The sequence below is a fragment of the Giraffa tippelskirchi genome, chromosome 6 (assembly GCF_054371585.1).
Source record: "Giraffa tippelskirchi isolate mGirTip1 chromosome 6, T2T-mGirTip1v1.2.pri, whole genome shotgun sequence".
Taxonomy (NCBI): Eukaryota; Metazoa; Chordata; class Mammalia; order Artiodactyla; family Giraffidae; genus Giraffa; species Giraffa tippelskirchi.
The window spans coordinates 68,535,639-68,554,777 of record NC_137280.1 but is presented as its reverse complement, the minus strand read 5'-3'; the positions used below and the strand labels follow the sequence as shown (position 1 = coordinate 68,554,777).

Below are 19,139 nucleotides of genomic sequence, written 5' to 3'. Positions count from 1 at the left end.
CTATTGTGGGTCTGGCTCCAGACCACTACAATAAAGCAAATATTGCAATAAAGTGAGTCACATGAATTTTTGGTTTCCCAGTGCATATAAAAGTTATGTTCACACTGTTCTGTAGTTTACTAAATGTGCAATAGCATGCATACCTTACTTTAAAAGTACTTTAATATGCTAACCATCATCTGAGTCTTCAGTGAGCTGTAATCTTTTTACAGCAGTAACATCAAAGATCACTGATCACAGATCACCATAACAAATGTAATAATAATGAAAGAACCTGACATAGTTCAAGAATTACCAAAATGTGACATAGAGACGCAAAGTGAGCAAAAGCTGCTGGAAAAATGGCACCAATAGATTAGCTTGATGCAGGGTTGCCATAAACCTTTCATCTGTAAAAAACACAGCGTCTGCAAAAGCACAACTAAGCGGTGAAGTACAATAAAACGAGGTGTGCCTGTGCACGTGTGTCTCTAAACACTGCATGCGTGCCTGTGTGCTCAGTCGCTAAGTCGTGTCCAACTCTTTTGTGACCTCATGGACTGTAGCCCACGAGGCTCCTCTGTCCATGGGATTCTCCAGGCAAGAATACTAGAGTGGGTTGTCATGTCCTCCTGCAGGGGATCTTCCCGACCCAGGGATCAAACTCAAATCTCTTGGGTCTCCCGCATTAGCAGGCAGATGTTTCACCTGCTGAGCCACCTGGGAAGCCCTCTAAACACTACCCAGCCCACAAAGCCTGGACTAGGTCTCTCCTCTTCTAGAGAGCCCTCCCTGACCATTAAGTCCCCTTGGCATCTTCCTCCTTTGCATTTAAGTCTCCCAAGGCCTCAGACACTCATGCTGCCTTGTGTATCAAGCCTGGTACACCACAGGGTTCCACACACATTTGGATGTGTAATAAGCTGGGTCACCAGGAGCAGCTGGTTTAAATTCTCTGAGCCTCAGTTTCTCAGTTTGTAAAAACAGAGCTTGAAATATTTCCCCTGAAGACACCAGCAAGGAGAAACGTGGTGTTGCCATGTGAAGTAGCCAGCACAGTACGTGACCTGTTGGAAGGGTCACAATTGTCCCTCATTTTGTAAATATCACCTTCTAAATGACTGTGGTCCCCTCATGCCTGCTGCTTCCTACAGCATTCCCTGTGCTGTGCATACTGGCTTCAGCAACCCCATGCCTTCCTCAAATTTTATAGACCACAGGTCGTGGAAGTGGGAGGAGGCTCTGGCCCTCACTGTCACCTTACCTCCTTGGATCTGCACGAGGATGAAGCCATCGCAACAGGAATCACGGTCACAGGCGAGAAGACAGAAGAGATGGACCTCGGTGAGACTGGCTCCTGAGGCTGAGAAGGCGACAGGGCTGTACATTCCAGAGAGTGCACTTCGGAAACCGGTTTGTTCAAAGCTTTTCTGACCTGTGATGGTGAACTCTTGTCCTGGGAGAAAAGCAGAATTATAAACTTTTTCAAGCTCTGAAAGGAATGCAGACTGTGCTGGTCACACGACAGTGGACCCTCTGACCACAACAGGTGCAGAGTTAGGTCCAGAGAGATGCCCTCTGTGTCATAAAACTCCTGGACCTCCCGTGTGTGCAGAGCATGGAGACATGGCCCCAAATCAGCGGACCCAGACAAACGCCCGCCCCACCTTAGAGGGTCTGCAGGGGAGATGTGGAGAACAGGCATTTATTATGGTTTTATCATCAGTAAATATCTTTTGAGCTCTAACTGTATGCACAGACACCAGACCACATGCTTAACCCAGACAACCTCATTTCATGCTCAGTGCTCTTGAGTTCGGTTCAGCCTGCTCTGCCATCATGTGTGTTTCTGTAACACAATGATTTGAACACGTGGTCCACACGCAGGTTGGCTGCTGCGATGCTGAGTCGTACTGGTTGATCTGCAGTGTCGCCAGTGTGTCCCTGCTCTGTTACATCAAACCATAGGCCAATGCAACACATACACACGCAGCTAAAGACAGCAAGCTGCAGACACACAGCGTTACGCGACACCCATCAGTGCACGGGCTGCTTCTTGCCTCAGACTGGCCAGTGGCTCTGTCTTCGAAGTGATGACTGCAATTCTCCCTTCTCTTTATGCATCTGGCCCTCGTTGCCACAGCTCAGCATCCTCAACCCTTCTCCTCACCCTCTGCCATCAAGCTACCCTGCCCTTTACATTTACGGTAGCATTTCTTTATGATGTATTCAGTATGCCTTTTTTTTTTAAGTTTTGTAATATTTTAAATAAGACTGCTATTGTTTTTGTCAGTCTTCTGGCTAGAAGTGGCATGGTTTGGGTTTCTTCTGTCCCTAAGTCTAGTTTTCCCATAATCCCAGTTATTTTTAGAGCATCCTTTTGCAAATATGAGGTTTTTTTATCAGGTATATATACGTATATATTTCACTGTAGCCAAAATGTCTATTCTATTACTATCTCTATTCTACATTTGAGTAAAGAGATCCTTGGCAAGTGAACCGTCTGGCCTAGGTTTACACAGTTTGTCGGTGGCAGAAGGAACTCCAGAGCCTGGGCTCTAGATCACCCTGACCTCCCAGTGGCCTAGCCGTTCACCAGGTCTTAACCAACTTGGGCACCTAAAGCTGGGGGAACCTTACAGCCGAGAGTGCAAGCTTCAGAACCAGACAGACCCAAGTGCAAATCCTCGCAGCTCCCAGGGCACGTGAGTTCTTAGGTCCTCAGAGCCTCAGCTTCCCCTCCTGTAACCAGGGATGACAGCATGTAACCCTTGCGGATGATGTTGAGTGGATGGAAAGATAGGCTGGACATTTAAGAGGCTGAGCCATGAACCTGGCCCTTAGCTGACACTCAGCAGATATATTACAGGTGTCCAAAAAAGCCAGCATCTTTTCAAAACTCCAAGCCCTGGCTCACTCAGCCCCTGTTGCCTGGCTGCCCTCTAACTGTGCCAGGCCCATCCTGCACCAAAGCCCAGCTTAACTTAAAGAGCCCATGTCCCAGCTTTATTGGGTTAGAATTCACCTCTCACCCTCGATCTCTCTTACACTCTGTCTGTGCCTCCACTGAGGCTCTGCCATCCTTCACCCGGCAGTTAAGCCACTTGGGACAGCAACTGCTCCCACATCAGCTGTGATTCCTGGCTGGACCCAGTCCTGCTGTCAGAGGCGGGAGTCGCCAGCCATGTGTGACTCCTTGGATATAAATTCCAGTTCATCAGAGTCATGTTGCAATAGCCACATTCCAAGTGCCCAGTGGCCACGCAGCTAGCAGCTGTCATGCTGGACAGCAGAGATTTATGGAACATTTCCACGCCTGCAGAGAGTGCCACCCAGATGGTAGGGCCACGTCTCAGCTCCCAGGGCATCCTCCACACAGCCCTGCACAGAGGACCACCTGCCCTGAGATGTGGGCACGTGGGCCCCTCCCCATCCTCCGTTCCGACATCCCCCTTCTCTGAAGTTCCTTTGCTGAGCACCCAAAGCAGTTCATGTCCGTTTTTCTTTTCCTTTTTAAATTGTCATAAAATATACATAATGAATTTACCATTTTAGCCATTTTTAAGTGTACAGTTCAAAGGTAAAAAGGTACATTCACAGTGTCCGCAGCATCACCACCATCTACCTCCAGAACTTTTTTCATCCTCTCAACTGAAACTCTGTCCCCGTCAAACACTATCTCTGCATCCCACTTCTCCAAGCCCCTAGTAACCACTGTTCCTCTTTCTTCTCCATAAATGTGTCTCTTCTAGGTACCCTACATCCATCTTTACCCCAATGTCTTGTTTCATTTTCATCAAAGCACTGAAGTGCTCTTGTTGTTGGATAAATTCCTCCATCAGCTGTGATTCTGTCTGGTTTTGATCACAGCTGCATCCACAGCACCTGCTGAAGTGCGTATCCTACCACGGGTGCTGGGTAGACACATATGGGGTGTGCCGTGCCGGGTTCACCCACACAGTGGTTGAGTCCTGAGCAATGGAGCAGGTCTGGGAGATCTTCCCAAGTTGGGGGAGGTGGGGCCTGAAGTCTTGGGTCCCCCGGATGGAGTGTGACCAGATGCTTCCTGTTTCTAGGCTTCCTCTGCGAAACGAGGGCTAGACAATCTCCAAGGAACCCTCAGGCCCTGACTCCTTTTGACTCTGAAAAAGCATGTGGTTCCTCCTCCATGGTCAGGACCACGGACTTGGGCGGAGGATGGCCCTGAAGGACAAGCCAAGTTGTACCATCTTCCAGGTCACCTAAGCTCCAGCATGTGGATGGACATGCTGACTACCTACTGGGCGCCATGGAGTTTTCGAGAGAACTTCAGAAACCGTGTCCTTTATACTTCAGCTGTGGCACTGTATTCCCACTTTTACAGAAAGTAAAGTAAAGAAGGCATTCCTGATCAAAGAACTAGTAAGCTGGGGGTGAGTCTAAACCCAGATCAAGTTTACCCCTACCTCCCTTCTCTTTCCATTACACCATGATCCAGAATGGCTGGGTCTGTGCGTTTTCTGCTTGAAAAAATAAAAAAGCAAAACAAAACAAAAAAGGGCAGAAAACAGTTCTGTCCTTGATTTAGTTTGGCAGCAAAGAAGCTTCACAATTTCCCTTGCAATTTTCCTCCAAAGTATAAACTTTCAGGAGATGAGGAGAAAAAAATAATAAACACTTAAAAAGAAATACAATTGCATTAAAAAAAAAAAATGATAAAAGGCCAAAGTAGAGTTTTCAAGAACATTTTTGAGAGGGGTTACTTGTTTTATTTGGGTTTTCTTTGTCAGAAAATGATCTCTGTGCTCTGTCATTTTTCAAAACAGGTAGTAAAAATAATTGGAATAAACACTGGGGCAGAAATTCTAAAACCCTGGCCAGAGATCAGAGAAAACAGAGCCCTGCTGGACTCCACTCTCCCAGGGGAGCTCTCATATAAGACAGGATGGAGGTATTAGGCAAAAGAAGGTCCAGAGACAAAAGGACACAGTCGCTTGTCCCTGCCCTGGACTGAGCCTGCTACCGAGGGCAGCTGAGGCACTGGGCCCGGGCCGACCGATCCTCTCTACAAATTCCAGCCGCTCACAGAGCAAGTCTGTGGCTGCTGGTGGCCAGGCTGCCTGCCCAGAGCCATGGACCTAGGGGAGTGACGTACTTGCCACCTTCATTCCAACCCCCTAGTCCTCGCTCAGTCTCCCTGCCTGTCTTCCTTTCCATAGCCATAGCCTCGGGTCTTTGGAAAACCATTGGCAACAGTGAAAAGGATCATAGAAATCTCCACTTGCGTTTGCTCTTCACCACATGCCTCACGCTGTTTTAAAAGCATTGCATCATTCTAAAGCACCCTCTTTCCCACCTCCCAACAGCCTCGGTTCACCTGCAACTCCTGTTTGACTAATGCAGGCACAGCGGCCTGTGATGCCAGGGAACCTGCCCAAAATCACAGAGCTGGCGGCATCAGGGTCTGGGTCAACCCATCAGGTGGGCTCCAGCCCCTCACCCTTAACCGCGGGAAGTGAGGCCAGGGAGCCCTGACTAGCAAAGGTATCACAGCTCGCGGGCAGAGCCTAGTCGTGGCCCCGCGAATGGGGCAGAAGTATGCAGGCCATAGGATTCTTGAGAGAGGCCCACCGCTCCTCCCACACGTGCTACAGTGACCAAGAAGTGTCGCCCTGTCCCCCTCTGTGAGGCCGCATGGGGGATTCAGACAGACTTAGGCTCAAACCCAGATCTCCGATTTCTAGCAATATGTATGACCTTGGGCCACTTTCTTAATCACTTTGAGCCCCAATTTCCTCATCTGTAAAACAGGGATTATGATACCGTTTTCACCTTCCTTCGAGAATCTCTGTGAGGGGAGGAATGAAAGGATGCTTGGAGAAATGAACCATAAACTATAAATTATGAGACGTCCTTGCTGCTCAAAACGCGGTCCACAAACCAGCAGCTTTGGCGCCCCTGAGAAGTTATTTGAAAGTCAGAATCTTGGCCTTACCTTGAGTTATTGAGCAAGAATACTGGAGTGGGTTGACATTTCCTACGCCAGGGGATCTTCCCAACCCAGGGATCGAACCAGTGGCTCTTATGTCTCTCGCATTGGCAAACAGGTTGTTTACAACTAGCGTTACCTGGGACAGGGCAATGGTGCTGCGCATGCGCACTACATCCGGAGGCGGGCCTGAGTGCAGGGCGGGGAGAGACAAGTGCGTGGAGGTCTGGACTGCTTGTGAGCTTCCAGGGAGAGTAGAGAGGAAAGGGGGTGGGGTGGAGGTCCCTGAGAGGGAGGGCTGGTACGAGCAGCTGCAGGGAGCTCAGGGCCCATAGCCTTGCTGGGAATGCCCCTGTATCACAGGCAGACTCATGGTCTGCACCAGGCACAGGGGTGGACTCAGCTGACTTTGCCTGCAGCATTTGTGTCTGCTCTGCAACTCAGGCCTTGACCTGCAGGAGGGCCTCCCCCATCGCTTGGGGCCAGGGGCAGTGTGGCTCCCCTCTAAACTTGCCCTGTGGGAAAGAAGCTCCAAACACTGAACACGTGAAGCCGGTGGGCCCCCGGAGCCATCCAGCTCATCAACCTACCCTTTTTCAAATACACAGCTGGAGGATCTCCTTCCCTGCTCCTCACTTTCACCTGACACCGAAGACTTCCAAAGCTGGTGGCCTGCGAGGTCCCCAGTGTGTCTTCACTCTGAAGATGGAAAGAAGCTCCATTAAAGTCCTGTGATGTTTAACATAATAATAAATTCAGCAAACATTGACCAAACTCTACCCAAAGTTAGGCTCAGAGGTTACAGAGATAAATAAGAGAGGAATCCTCCTCCTAATTTCTCCCTTTCTACTGGAGCACACAGACAGGTAAGCAGTAAATTCCAGCCAGAGTGTTAGCTGCAGAGATGCATGTCATAAAAGAAGAGGTATTACCCCTGAAAAAGGAGTGCTTAATTCTTCGTGTGTGTGTGTGTGTGTGTGTGAGATTATCTCTTGTAACTTCTAAAACAGCGCTATCAGGTAGGTGTTATTGATATGTGCATTTTAAAATAAGGAAACACAGGCTTAAAGAGGATGAGTAGATTGCAGAATCCACAAAGCTAATTATGGAGTGGAGGGATATGAATCCCAGTTGGATTCTGTTTCTCAAACACAACCACTGGGCAACATTGCCAATTTAGGTATTCTGGGGAGAGGGCAATCAGGAGTGGTTAATTCTATTCAGAAACAGGAGCTAGAAAATTTTTCCTGAAAAAGTGAATCCCGGTGGGGTTCTGATGTATAAATAAGAGTTTGTCAGGTGGAAACAAAAGGCGGAGGATTTTAAGCAGAGGATATGGCAGAGATGGAGACCTGGGATCCCACAGTTGTTTTGATTAACTGGGTCCAGTGTATCTCAGGGACTGTCTGTTACAGGAATGGGAGTCAGGTGGTGGGTGGGAGAGAGAGAGACAGGCAGGAGCCAGCCTGTGGAAGACCTTGTTTGGCACACGGCTTGTATGTGGTGAGGATCAGGGGAAGACTCTTTAGCTTGAAAATAAGGAGGTTAGACTTCTATAAATCCTGTCGTTCTCGTTTATCTCTGATCTCTAGTTCCAGAGCTCTTGCTGTGTGGGTTTGGTGGGGTAAATCTGTATCCATTTATGTCTTGTTTCTAGTACTTTGCCTCCTCCAAAGTTACCAAATTTTGAGTTTCCCAGTTCAATTTTGGGAATGTGGGGAGGGCAGAAGCTAAAACAAAGGCTATTGGAAAGCAATCACTCTCCTTGCTTTTTAGATAAAAATCAAACTCGTTGAACAAATGGTGGTATGGAAAGGGAAGAAAGGCCTTTAAGCAGGAAACATTCCTGCAGGTGGAAAGGACCTGAGTTTTAGGTCCCAGATTACAGGAGCCCTGATCCCATCTGCTGAAATTGCCAATACCCTACCAGCTTTGACTTTTAGAAAGAGCAATTTCATGTGGCTCTAACATTTAACTTTTCTTTTCCTTTTTTAAGCTATAATCATGTTTTATTTCTGCAATGGGAAGGAATGCTGGAGCCCGGGACTCAGATGGTATTTGGGGCTTTGGACAACGTCCTGGTGTGTCCAGTGGCCCAAGTTGCCCAATAAGATAAGCAGGTGGGGGACAGAGGGAAGGGGCTCATCACTGAAACCCTCTTCTGAAGAATCTATCAGGAAATGATGCTGCTCAGATGAATAGTCCCTGTGTCAGCTTCATCCTGAGCCATCACCAGTCCCCTGCAGTTTCAATTTCCCAAAATCCCATCATTTTGAAGAAATGGAGGTAACATGGGACCACTTATTGATAATCTCATTCCCTCGTCTGCTCAGAGTGGTGTCAATTCAATCAGGGCATTTCTGATGTAGGACAGACACAAGACAGAACTTCCACGTGGCTGCCACGACTCACCCGATCGGAAGTCGTGCAGGCGATGTTGTCACTTGCCCAAGCATAGAAATCACAGGACACTTCTGATCCTGCTGTGGACACTGTGAGGAAGCCGCAGGCTTCGTCCAGTGCACAGTCTGCAAGAACCAGGGGACAGTCACCCACCTGTCTCTCAGACGATACAGAGGACAGACAGACACAAATGACTACTCCCTGCCCCTCAAACACACACACACACACACACACACACACACACACACACACACACACACACACACAGTAACAATGACTACTCGTGGAGGACTGGAGGATTATGAGAAAATTCTTGTAAAGATGAATGCTCAATATGTGGTAATTGTTATTATTCATCTCTGGCCTCACCCTTGAAATAGACAGATGCATCTCCTGAGCTGGACTAAATGCTCTACAAAGAACAAATGTCCCTCAGTGCTTCTGCCTTAACATCTGGCAGAGCCTCGTTCTTGGCAGGCAGCGGAAGCACTATAAACTCAGAACTAAAATTATGAGTTAGATGTACATTTTGGAAATCAGTTGATTTACAGAGTATTTCTGAAGAAGTATATTTGATTATGGTCTTGAAGGTTGTATTTAACATGTCTTGCAAGATCAGCACCGTGTATTCCTATGGCACCACCCACGAGCCCGGCCCCCCATTGCCCCTCACCTGCCAAGCACTGCATCAGTGAGGACTCAGAACCGGGAACTTCAGACCTGGCCATCACAGCCACGTCAGCATTGAAGATCACCTTAGATTCCGGAAGCTTCTCAAATTTCCGCATCGCTAAAATGTAAGCATATCCGTGAAATTTGACTCTGAAGAGTCTGGGGTCTCTGCAGAGAAGCCAAAAGGAGCTTTAGGTCAAGAAATCACTTCCCACCCATTGCGTTTGCTCACACGGGTGCTCCAAAAAGATAAATTCCCTTTGATGGGTAGTTCCAGAAGCTGCCTCATAGCTAATACTGAGAGCTATCACTCATCATGTCTCCTTTTTTTCCATCTCATTGTCTGAAAGTAAGAAGAATATTTAATATATGTTAATCCTCACAACTCCCTTTTTCACATTGATGCTGATTTTCTACGTAAAGTTATATTTCCTTGTCCTTATCTTTGAATGCTAATGATATCTCATAATTAATTTATTTATAATGATATCTCATGTTTATTTTTAAACAACTTGACCTCTTTCTGGAAAGAAAAATTATTTTTAAAAGATAAAACATGTGCACATGGGTTCATGTAAGTCTGAATATGCACCATATGGCTCAGACATTTTTATGATAGCATTTGTCTAAATGATACTTTAGCATCTGTTTTCTTGGGTACCATCAACACACCTGAGCTCCTGTCTGTCACAATGACACAGTCACGAGCTCATAGAACTAGACAAGAGAGGAGAAAGAAATAAAACATCTCAAGGCTATGAAACTTGGAACTCACCCTTTACCAAGCACAAAAAGCATGGCAGGTTACTAGCTCTCAAGGAATAAAACTCATTTTACAAGCCAAAATGCTCAAAAGCACCAATATTTTGCAGGTAACTATCAAAAAATAAGCCCTGAAGTACATGAGTACTGATTTTTTCTGAAGATGTGGTGATAAATATGTATGAGTCAGACACAACTGAGCAACTAAGCACCACACATGTAAGCACTCATTCTCACACACACCCATTGCTTTAAAACGAGATCGTGTCTAGGTTGATTTTCATCATGTCAGTACATTCAAGGCTATCCTAAGCAATCTGTTCTCAGTTTTCATAATAAGTGTAGGGGGGAAAAAGTGTGTTTGGAGTGGGGATGAGAGAGGGGAGTATTAATATAATAGAAATGACAGGCGTTAAGCCTTCGGAAACTTCGATATGAAAAACAGTCATTTTACAAAGTAGCCCTCATTGATCTTTGAAGTTGCCAAGTCCATGTGCTCAGTCCATAATCAGCCCTTCTCATCTCCTCCTTTGTTCTTTATTTTTTATGCTCCTTGATATTTTGTTTATAGGGACCAGAAGCTCCAGTCCAGCAAATACCATCTTACACTCAGCCCAGTGTCCCTAAGGCTTGGTTGGTATGAACAAGAAGCTCACAGTCTTCTAGGAGACTAAACAAAATTTGAAAAGTTTTTAGGTTTCCAATTAAAGTAGTCTCAGGAGCCATAAATGTGGTTAGTTTAACACTTCAGTTAGAGAATCTGCTGGTTTTCACATAAGAGACACCATAGTGATGGAGATCTCGACATTGCAGAGCTCTAAGAAAAAACTCATTGACAGAGAATAGAAACAATCTATGAACTGAGTTACCAAGGAGTCCATGGAATATTGAGTTAGGATGCAGATGTATATATGCTCTTGTTGTAATATCCCACATGCCTTATAGTTATTTACAAATTTACATACATAACATATTTACAGATGTCTTGGGAAAAGCATTAAAGGTCAGCATCAAGGCACATCGCCCTATTTGGTCACGATTCCTCCACCGCTTGTGAAACTGGCCACAGGAGTTCAGGTGGTGGGAAAATCCTCTTTCTTTAGGTGCCCTTTAGGAGATTGCTCTGATCATGCATGCTCAGTCACTCACTAGTGTCCAGCTGTTTGTGACCCCATGGACTGTAGCCCGCCAGGCTCCTCTGTCCATGGGATTTTCCTGGCAAGAACACTGGAGTGGGCTGCCATTTCCTCCTCCAGGGAATCTTCCCGACCCAGAAATCTAACCTGTGACTTCGGCATCTCCTGCATTAGCAAATGGATTCTTTACCACTGAGCCACTTAAGAAGCATAAGTTCTGAAGATGCCCAGATAATTAGAGCCATTCATTCATTGTGTCTCCAGTATTCTTGCTAAGTTTGGAGCTTTGCTTAAGAAGCCAGAGATTCTGAGGACCTATCTGGAGGCTACTCCTACAGCACCTCAGGGAGGCGTCATCAAAGTTGGCAAAGCTGAGCAGTGTTCCTTGTAAACCTTTCTGATGCCACTGATTGAACGGGCTTTTCTGCTCCAGATGAATGCAGACCAGAGCAAGCCAGGAAATGCTTTACAAAGTGTACGTTACAATCCACACAGCTGAGCTGGTGGTAGGGATGCAAAGAGGGCTGGAGTTAAGATGCTAGCACCCAGGACAGAAGTCATTACCACGGTCCTTGGGCAAGTGGCCTTCCCTCTGAGAACGTCCTCTCTCTCATTTGTAAAAGACAGCAAAGATCTGCCTAACTGAGTCCTTAAAGTTCTAACTGTCCTTAAAGCTCTAACTCCCCTGACTGCTATTTCTGCCCAAGAGGAGGGATTGTGGAAAAAATCAATAAAGATTTTCATTGGATTTGCCATGAAATTTTATCCATGGACACGAAAGTTTGTTCATGGACACACATGCACAAATCCTTGGCATTTATTAGTTCTTTGCTAAGTCATTTCATCTCCATTTTGCAGATGGGGAAACTGTTGAAGGTAAGTGACTTGCCCAGCATTACAAGACCCATGAAGGGCACCACTGGGATTAAACTTGTTCTGAGCCCTGTCCCATTACACTTAGGAGTGTAGGACATCTGTCAGTTTACCCAGGGTTTTTGTAGCCATTATCTCATTGAAGAGCTGGGCTCAGTGAACGTTTGTCATTTTCACAGGATGATATTGATCCTCACTGTGTCTCAGGAAGTGAGCAGGAGGCTGCCGGGGTGATGAGGCTCAGAGAAGTTGAGCAATTTGCTCTGGGTCACCCAGCAAGTAAGTCCTGGAAGAAGGACTGGCCCTCGGGTCTTTCCCTAACATCCCACTGAGGGAGAAATGGTGACCACTTTTGGGAGCAAGCTGCCCACAAGAAAAGAAACCTCAGCAGATGAATGACTTTTAAATTCATTTCTCATGAGGCTGAGTACTTAAAGGTGAGGTTTCATGATGTCGGAAATATCTTTTTCCAATGATTAAAAGAGAGAGAGAAAGAGCAAAACAATAACAATTTTTGGATCTGGGTGATGAATGTTTTTTCATCCTACTGTTCTTTCAACACCTACGTAGATTAGAAGTTTTCAAAATAAAAGGTTGGGGACAAACACATCTCGCATGTTTCTCCCATTTTAGAAAGCCCGGTGGGATTACACACCCTGTCCCCAGGAGTGGCTAAATAAATGGCCCGCACGTACTGAGGGCTAAATGAACAGCCCGCATATACTCAGGACTAAATGAACAGCCTGCACGTACTCAGACACTGGGCGTCCACCAGCGGGGCCTCGGCCTCCGTCCAGGGCAGCCTTCGCCCCTCGCTGTCCACACAGAAGGCCTTCCCACTGGTCCTGTCCCTCTGGCTGGCTCGGTACTGGCCGTCCTGGTCACACTGCAGGCCCACCTCATTCTTCTGACAGTCGGTGACACCTGGAACCAAAGATGAATACAACCATCATGTCATTGGGACTTCCCTGGTGGTCCAATGGTTAAGACTCTGTGCTTCCATGGCAGGGGGGTACAGTCTCAATCCCTGGCTCCGCATGGCCAAAAAAAACTATAAGTGTTGTGCTTCTGTGGTCCCCTATCTGCCCGGCTCCCAGTCCTTGATCAGACATCCAAGTCCCATGTCTGAGCCAGACACACCCCCCAGCTTCAAACTTGTCAGTGTTCCCACCCTGACCGAAGGACAAAGTCTGGGCTCACCTTTGAGCCATTAGGGCCTCTGTGACCTGGACCCGCCCATCTGACCTTCCACCTGCACCTGTGTGTCCACATCGGTGGGCAGCACGGGCTCTGATACCATTTGCTGGACCCTGCTTCTGCCCCTGCCGCCTGGTTCTTCTCCTGGTGCCCAGCTCTCCCCGGTTTTCGGGGAGTTAACTCCTTGCCACCCAGTCCTCATTTCCTCAGGGAAGTCCCTGCAACCCCTTGATGCCCGAGTATCACACCTTGTCCTCTGGACCCGCATGTCTGCTCAGAGCTGGGAGCACAGTGATTATTTCCATCGGTCTCCGGAAGGACTGGTTCGCGCTGTCTGCCTCCCTCCCAAGCGGGCAGGGACCTCACCTGGTTTTGCTTCCTGTTATATCCCAGTGTCTTGCTCAGCATCTGACATGTAACACAAGCCCCCTCTGCCCACCCTGGGCTTTGATACTGTGATTTATAGTAAGAAATACATATCTGGTCTTGATCCGCCTGGAGGTGGACATTCAGAGAAAGAAGGTGACTCGGCCAACGTCACAACAGTAGGAGGGAGAGTGGGGAGCAAATGCTTTTGGGGTGGGGGTCCCGAGCCCCCGCCTCCTGCTCAGCTGCCCACCATGTGTGTATGCAGCACACCCTCCACAAACATGGACCAGCACGTGGCAGGGAACCCCTTCCTAGAAAGGATCCCTCAGGCCATGTGACAGCACCTCACGTCATCCCAGACTGCAGTGACTAGAGTCCACATGTGGATGTCAAGGACGCTGTGTTCCTGGGGAAGAATCTCTTCTCTAGAAGGGATGCCGGACTTCCAGCCTCAGGAATTCCTCTGACCTCTACTTCCTTGGAAATACTGCCCTATTCCACTGCTCTCCTGACCAAAGAAGACCTCTTCTATCACAGAAGGGCACTTGATCTCTTTTGATTAATTATTTTACAACTCCAAACACGACTCAGATTTCAAATAGTAGTAGCCATGGTTGCCTCACGTTGATGCAAGTTCAGACCACCATGAAAAGATGCGCAATGAGGCAAGTTATGGGTCTCTGCGAGGGAAAACCCGACGCTCCCCAGGTGACTGTTAAGTAAATAGACTGAGTGAAATCACATGATATACGGGAAGGCCACCATACACACAGACCCGACAGATCCACGGGCCCAGAAAGGGAATATGAGCTCCACGGTGGCGGTGACCGTAGGTGGAAAACATCTTCCACTTCTAAATCTGATAACACTGACTTACAAAAATCGGAAGTTTCAGAATCAGACAATACCAAGATCAAAGGCCAGCTATGTTACTTTTTGAGTGACTTTCTCACTAGCTGAACGATGTTAGCTAAGTTTCATCAGATGAGTCTTTTACACGTAAAAGTTGAGCTCATAAATGCTTATATAAAAGGAGAATTGGGAGGACTGAATGAGAACACTAGTGAGATGTCTGGCCTAGGCCTTAACAGAGCAGAGGCATTCAAAGGTGGTGCCCCTTTGATTATGCTATGTACCCAGTGGTGCTCAAGGGTGGGTAATTTTGCCCCCCATTTGAGAGATACTTGGCATTGTTTGGAGACAGTTCAGTTGTCACAATTTGGTGTGCATGAAGGAGGTGCTTCCAGCATCTGATAGGTAAGGACCAGTGATGCTGCTAAATAAACATCCTCTCATGCAAGGGACAGCCCTCCCAAATGAAGAACTGTCTGTCTCCAGATTCCACGAGTACCAAGGTTGAGATGTCCTTCTGTATTCGCATGGCACTGTAGGGTTTCTCTTTCGTGGCAGGGCCCATGAGGACTTACAGTGAGTCTGGCTGAAAGCTCCAGTATAAACAGTAGTTCTGCCCTCAGGACAGGGGACACAGGCCAGGCTCCCTGCCTCTTCTTGGTAGAATCCAGCAGGACAGGGAATGCACTGCTCATCCTGAAAATAGCTTCCTTCCGGACACTTGACTAAAAGAGATCAACAGAGCAATGAGGTTAAAAAATAAGATACCTACTGTACAATTACAACCTCAGAATGCATTGAATCTGCCAAATTCCAAAATCAGACAAGAATTCGTTCATTTAGCAAATGCCCACTGAGAATGCACTGGGCATCAGGCTCCAAGAGTTGAGGATAAGCCGTGAAGAAGGTCCACAAGGTTCCTGCTCTCCAGGAGCTGATGGGCTGGTAGGATGAGAGGGTGTCTGACAAGAATGTCAGATACGAGTGAGATGAAGCAGGAGCAGAGGGCATGATAGTGAAGAAGGCCCCTATGAGAGACGACTTGTGAGACCTGGTGGGTGAGGAGTACGCCAGGCAAGGATGCAAAAGAGAATTTCAGACAGAGGGAACAGCAAGTGCAAAAATTCTGAGGCAGGAATGAGTTTGGATTCTCCAAGGAATGGAAAGAGAAAAGCCAAACAAAGCCAGTTACTGAGTTAGAGCTTAGTGGACAAAGAGAAGGATGTCATGAGATGAAGTTGGAGAACATCTTTAAAGATGAGCATCAATCCTTAGGTTGCCATGAGAATGCGGTGGAGAACAGTGTGGGGTGCAAACTTTGGAGTCAGACAGACCCAATAAAGTCCCCCTCCTCCTTGTGCCTAAATGACTGTGGACTTCTCTGAGGCTCCATTTTCTCCTCTATAACATTTTGTTGTTGTTTATTCACTAAGTCATGTCCAACTGTTTGCAATTCTATGGACTGTAGCCTACAAGTCTCCTCTGTCCATGGGATTTCCCAGGCAAGAATACTGGAGTGGGTTGCCATTTCCTTCTCCAGGGGAATCTTCTTGACCCAGGGATCAAATCCATATCTCCTGCACTGGCAGGCAGATCCTTTACCAATGAGCCACCTGGAAAGCCCTCTCTGTAAAATAGGGATTCATTATATTATCCCACTGGAATGTGGTAGTAATGTGCAGAAAGCACAGACCATAATCCAGACCCCACAGGTGCTCAGTCTACAGGTGAGGGAGTTGTTCTTTGTAGCCTCAACTCCTGCTCTCTCTACACAGGGTGCCCTCCCTCTGTGGGGTGATCTCAACCGTTCAGCGCCATCTCACTCCACTCACATGGCCTCTTCCTCTGGATCACTCAGTGATGGCGTGGCTCAGACCTGCAGCCACCAGGAGGTGAGATGCCTGGGGCACGGGATTGACAGAGGCCCTCGTGGTCAGGCTCTGATTGAGGTCAGGCTCGTGTTGAGGCTCTGATTTCCTCAGAAACCCCAGGTGTGACCCTGGGAATGGGGCCCTGCTCACGTCGGCACCCTGGCCGCCTCCCCACCCTCCTTCGCTTCCTGCCTGTGCTCCCCTGTCAGTCGGTAGACTCTCAGGCCTTTCTGTCCCTCTGACTCTAACACTCGCAGCCCTTCCTGCTGTGCTTCCTCCAACGGGATACAAGCTGGAAAATAGAAACCCAAACTGGACAGACGCCGTTTCATAAAGTTTCTAAGTTGGCGTCCAAGAGCTCTGCTCTCTGGCGAGGGTATGAACTTGGCCACACTGATTCGGACAGCTCAGACAAGGGATGGCAGAAAGAGGTTCCCTCTTGCCTTTTTTCTTAGCCCAGGGTTGTGTTCCTGAGAGTTTGTCAAGTAACTTCCTGAAGAAGTGAGCTGTTACTCAGGGAGGGTGGGAGTCAGAAGCCTGCCCGCTCTTGGGAGCACTGTCTCGGTGCCTGGTGCACCTCTGTGTACCTACAGCATGTACATCACCTCAGCACATAGGGGAGTTTGCATGTTACCCCCATTTCACAGATAAGAAAGCTGAGTATCAGGACATTCATGCATGATGCCCCTTTGCCCACTGCCAAGGACAGTAGGGAAGTAACATTATAGAATATGCCAAGCACAGTGCCGTTGTTTCACTGCCACCACCTATGGAAAAGGTATCAGCGCCATTTTAGTCTGGAGAAAACTGATGTTCAAGCTCAACTTCAACCAGGCATTGAGGTGATACAGGTGGAATCTGAGTCCCATTCTCGCTAAACCAAAGCCTTTTCTCCACCCACCAATTCAACCACCTTCTTTTGACGAAGAAGTGAAGCCCATGTGTGTGGGACCTGCTAGAACGGAGCCCACATGGATCTGACTGCTACTCTCCCGTGGGTTCATATGCGTGTAGTGTTTCTGAGTAAATCAGAAACCCAGGCCCATTCTGGAAACTGAACGGTGTGTTTTCCGGCCTGCCCGGCGCCATGCGCACCCTCACTCAGAGAGTGGAGTTTCGTTACTTCTATGAGTCACATTGTTGATCATCTCTAGTATTTTTACCTCTATGCTGGGGCGTGTTTTTTTTTTTAAAGCAGTCTCCAAGTTCATTGCTGAAGGAAAACAAAACCTGTGCAGCCAGCCTGAATTGCTGCCTCCGAACCCTGTGTGCAGGTGAAGGGGCAGAAAAATGAAAGCTGAGATCTTTGCTGCCATAAACTTCAGGCCTCTTGACCAAGCTCAAGGAAACCGTGTTGTGTTTCTCTCCATCTCTGATGTCAAGCATCTTTTCCACCCAAAGGAACCCTTGTGTACATCACGGTGAGCCTCCTCCTCTAGCAGGTGGGTCCTCTTCACAGAAACAATTGGGTGTTTATCTTTCACTTAAATCCCCTCATGGAACGTGCTGGAAAACCCCTGAAGCCTCAGTTCCCTTCTCCGTAAAATGAGGTCGTTTGGCCTATCTGAGTTTGCGACTTTCATGAAGCTTTGGGGTTATGCCATCCCTCCTGCTAACCATATCCCAGGGTCCTCAACTAAAGCAGCCACATTTGTGCTGAAGAAAAATAGCTGAGGACAGGGAACAGTCCTTCCCTCCTTAGCCTGCTTTGCTCAAGCCCACCCCTGGCCTGGCCCTGTAACTCTCCAACTTAAAATTCCCCCATTGTGACCCCACCAGACCAAGCCCCTTGCTGTGCCCCCAGGCACCTCCACGCTGGTCCCCGCCGACCTCTCCGGCTCCATCTTTTGTCACATTCCCCACACCCCCATTCTCCAACCACACAAACCATGTGCACTGGCCCCATAAAAGCCACAGCACTTCCTAACTGCCTGCTTTTGCACTAATCTCCATTTCTGGAATGTCCATCACTTTAGCAGCCTCAACACAGGGGCGCACACACACATATACACACACACACATACACACCACTGCTTGTCTGCTCTTATCCAAGCAGCAATTTCTACTCACCTGGATGACTTCACACCAGCCTTTGCTAGCCCGGGAAGCCTTCTCTGACTGCCCTGACCGTGATGCAAAAGGCTTTTCACATGATATTTTTGCTGCCTTTTCACTTAACCTCGCCTCAGCTAGACTGTGAGCTCTTTGAAAGTGGGGCTATGACTTTTGCTTCCCTGAGTATTTCACATTGTGTGTTTGACACATAATTGCATTTTGAAAGTTTGGATGGGATGGATGAAAGGATGGAAAGATGGATGGATGGAAGGATGGACGGATGGATAGAGAGATGGAAGGAAGGAAGAAGGAGGGAGGAAGAAAGAGAAAGGAAGAGAGGAAAGGAGGAAGGGGGGAAGGAAACAAGATGCAACTTATTACTTCAGAATAAAGTCCATGGAGAACTAGCTCTATAATAAGAACTTGCAGTGAATGAGTGATCGAATGTTGTCCAGAACGAAAATGGAAAATCCAGACAGTTTCCCTGGGATTCTCCTTAATGGGCCAATTTGGCATGAAGGCTTCCCGTAGGTAATTCCAAAGGATAGCCATTTGGCTGGCCTTGAGGCAAGAGGGTGAACGTAACTGACCCCATGGGAGTTTCTAACAAAGCCTCCCGCTCCTGCAGCAGGTACTGTGTAGGTCAAGACAGCCCTGCCTGCTGGAGTCATGGGAGGCAGACACTCCCATTGGTCCTCCTGAGTCACCGCCCTCCCAGGGGACCATCCAGATTAGCCCCCCAAGACGGCACACAGAAACCCTGCTTCCTCTCCACAGGACAATGCTCTGCTTGTAGCCTTGCATCTGTGTTCCAGATGCGCTTCATAAGGGAAAAGAGTCAATTAGAACAGATACAGGGATCAGAGGGGGTGATTTCACCAAGAGCCCTTGTTGAGAAAGGAGACTTGTGAATCGGAAGACAGAACAAAGATTTTGGAACCAGCACAGCTGAGTTGAAATCTCACGTAGCCAATTGACAACAAAACCATCTGCTGCAAGTTT

The 19,139-nt window shown here is 47.8% G+C and overlaps 1 protein-coding gene across 1 annotated transcript in view; it reads right to left on the bottom strand.

Annotated features, from left to right (window-relative positions):
• Positions 1-19,139, bottom strand: part of TG (thyroglobulin) — a 240,153-nt gene that overhangs the window by 176,841 nt on the left and 44,173 nt on the right. The window contains exons 21-26 of the mRNA XM_081503609.1: positions 14,787-14,936; positions 12,547-12,717; positions 9,024-9,140; positions 8,360-8,475; positions 6,538-6,646; positions 1,244-1,435 (exon numbers count right to left, since the gene is read on the bottom strand). Of these exons, the coding sequence (XP_081359735.1) occupies positions 1,244-1,435; positions 6,538-6,646; positions 8,360-8,475; positions 9,024-9,140; positions 12,547-12,717; positions 14,787-14,936 (855 nt within the window). The remainder of the gene's footprint in view (positions 1-1,243; positions 1,436-6,537; positions 6,647-8,359; positions 8,476-9,023; positions 9,141-12,546; positions 12,718-14,786; positions 14,937-19,139) is intronic.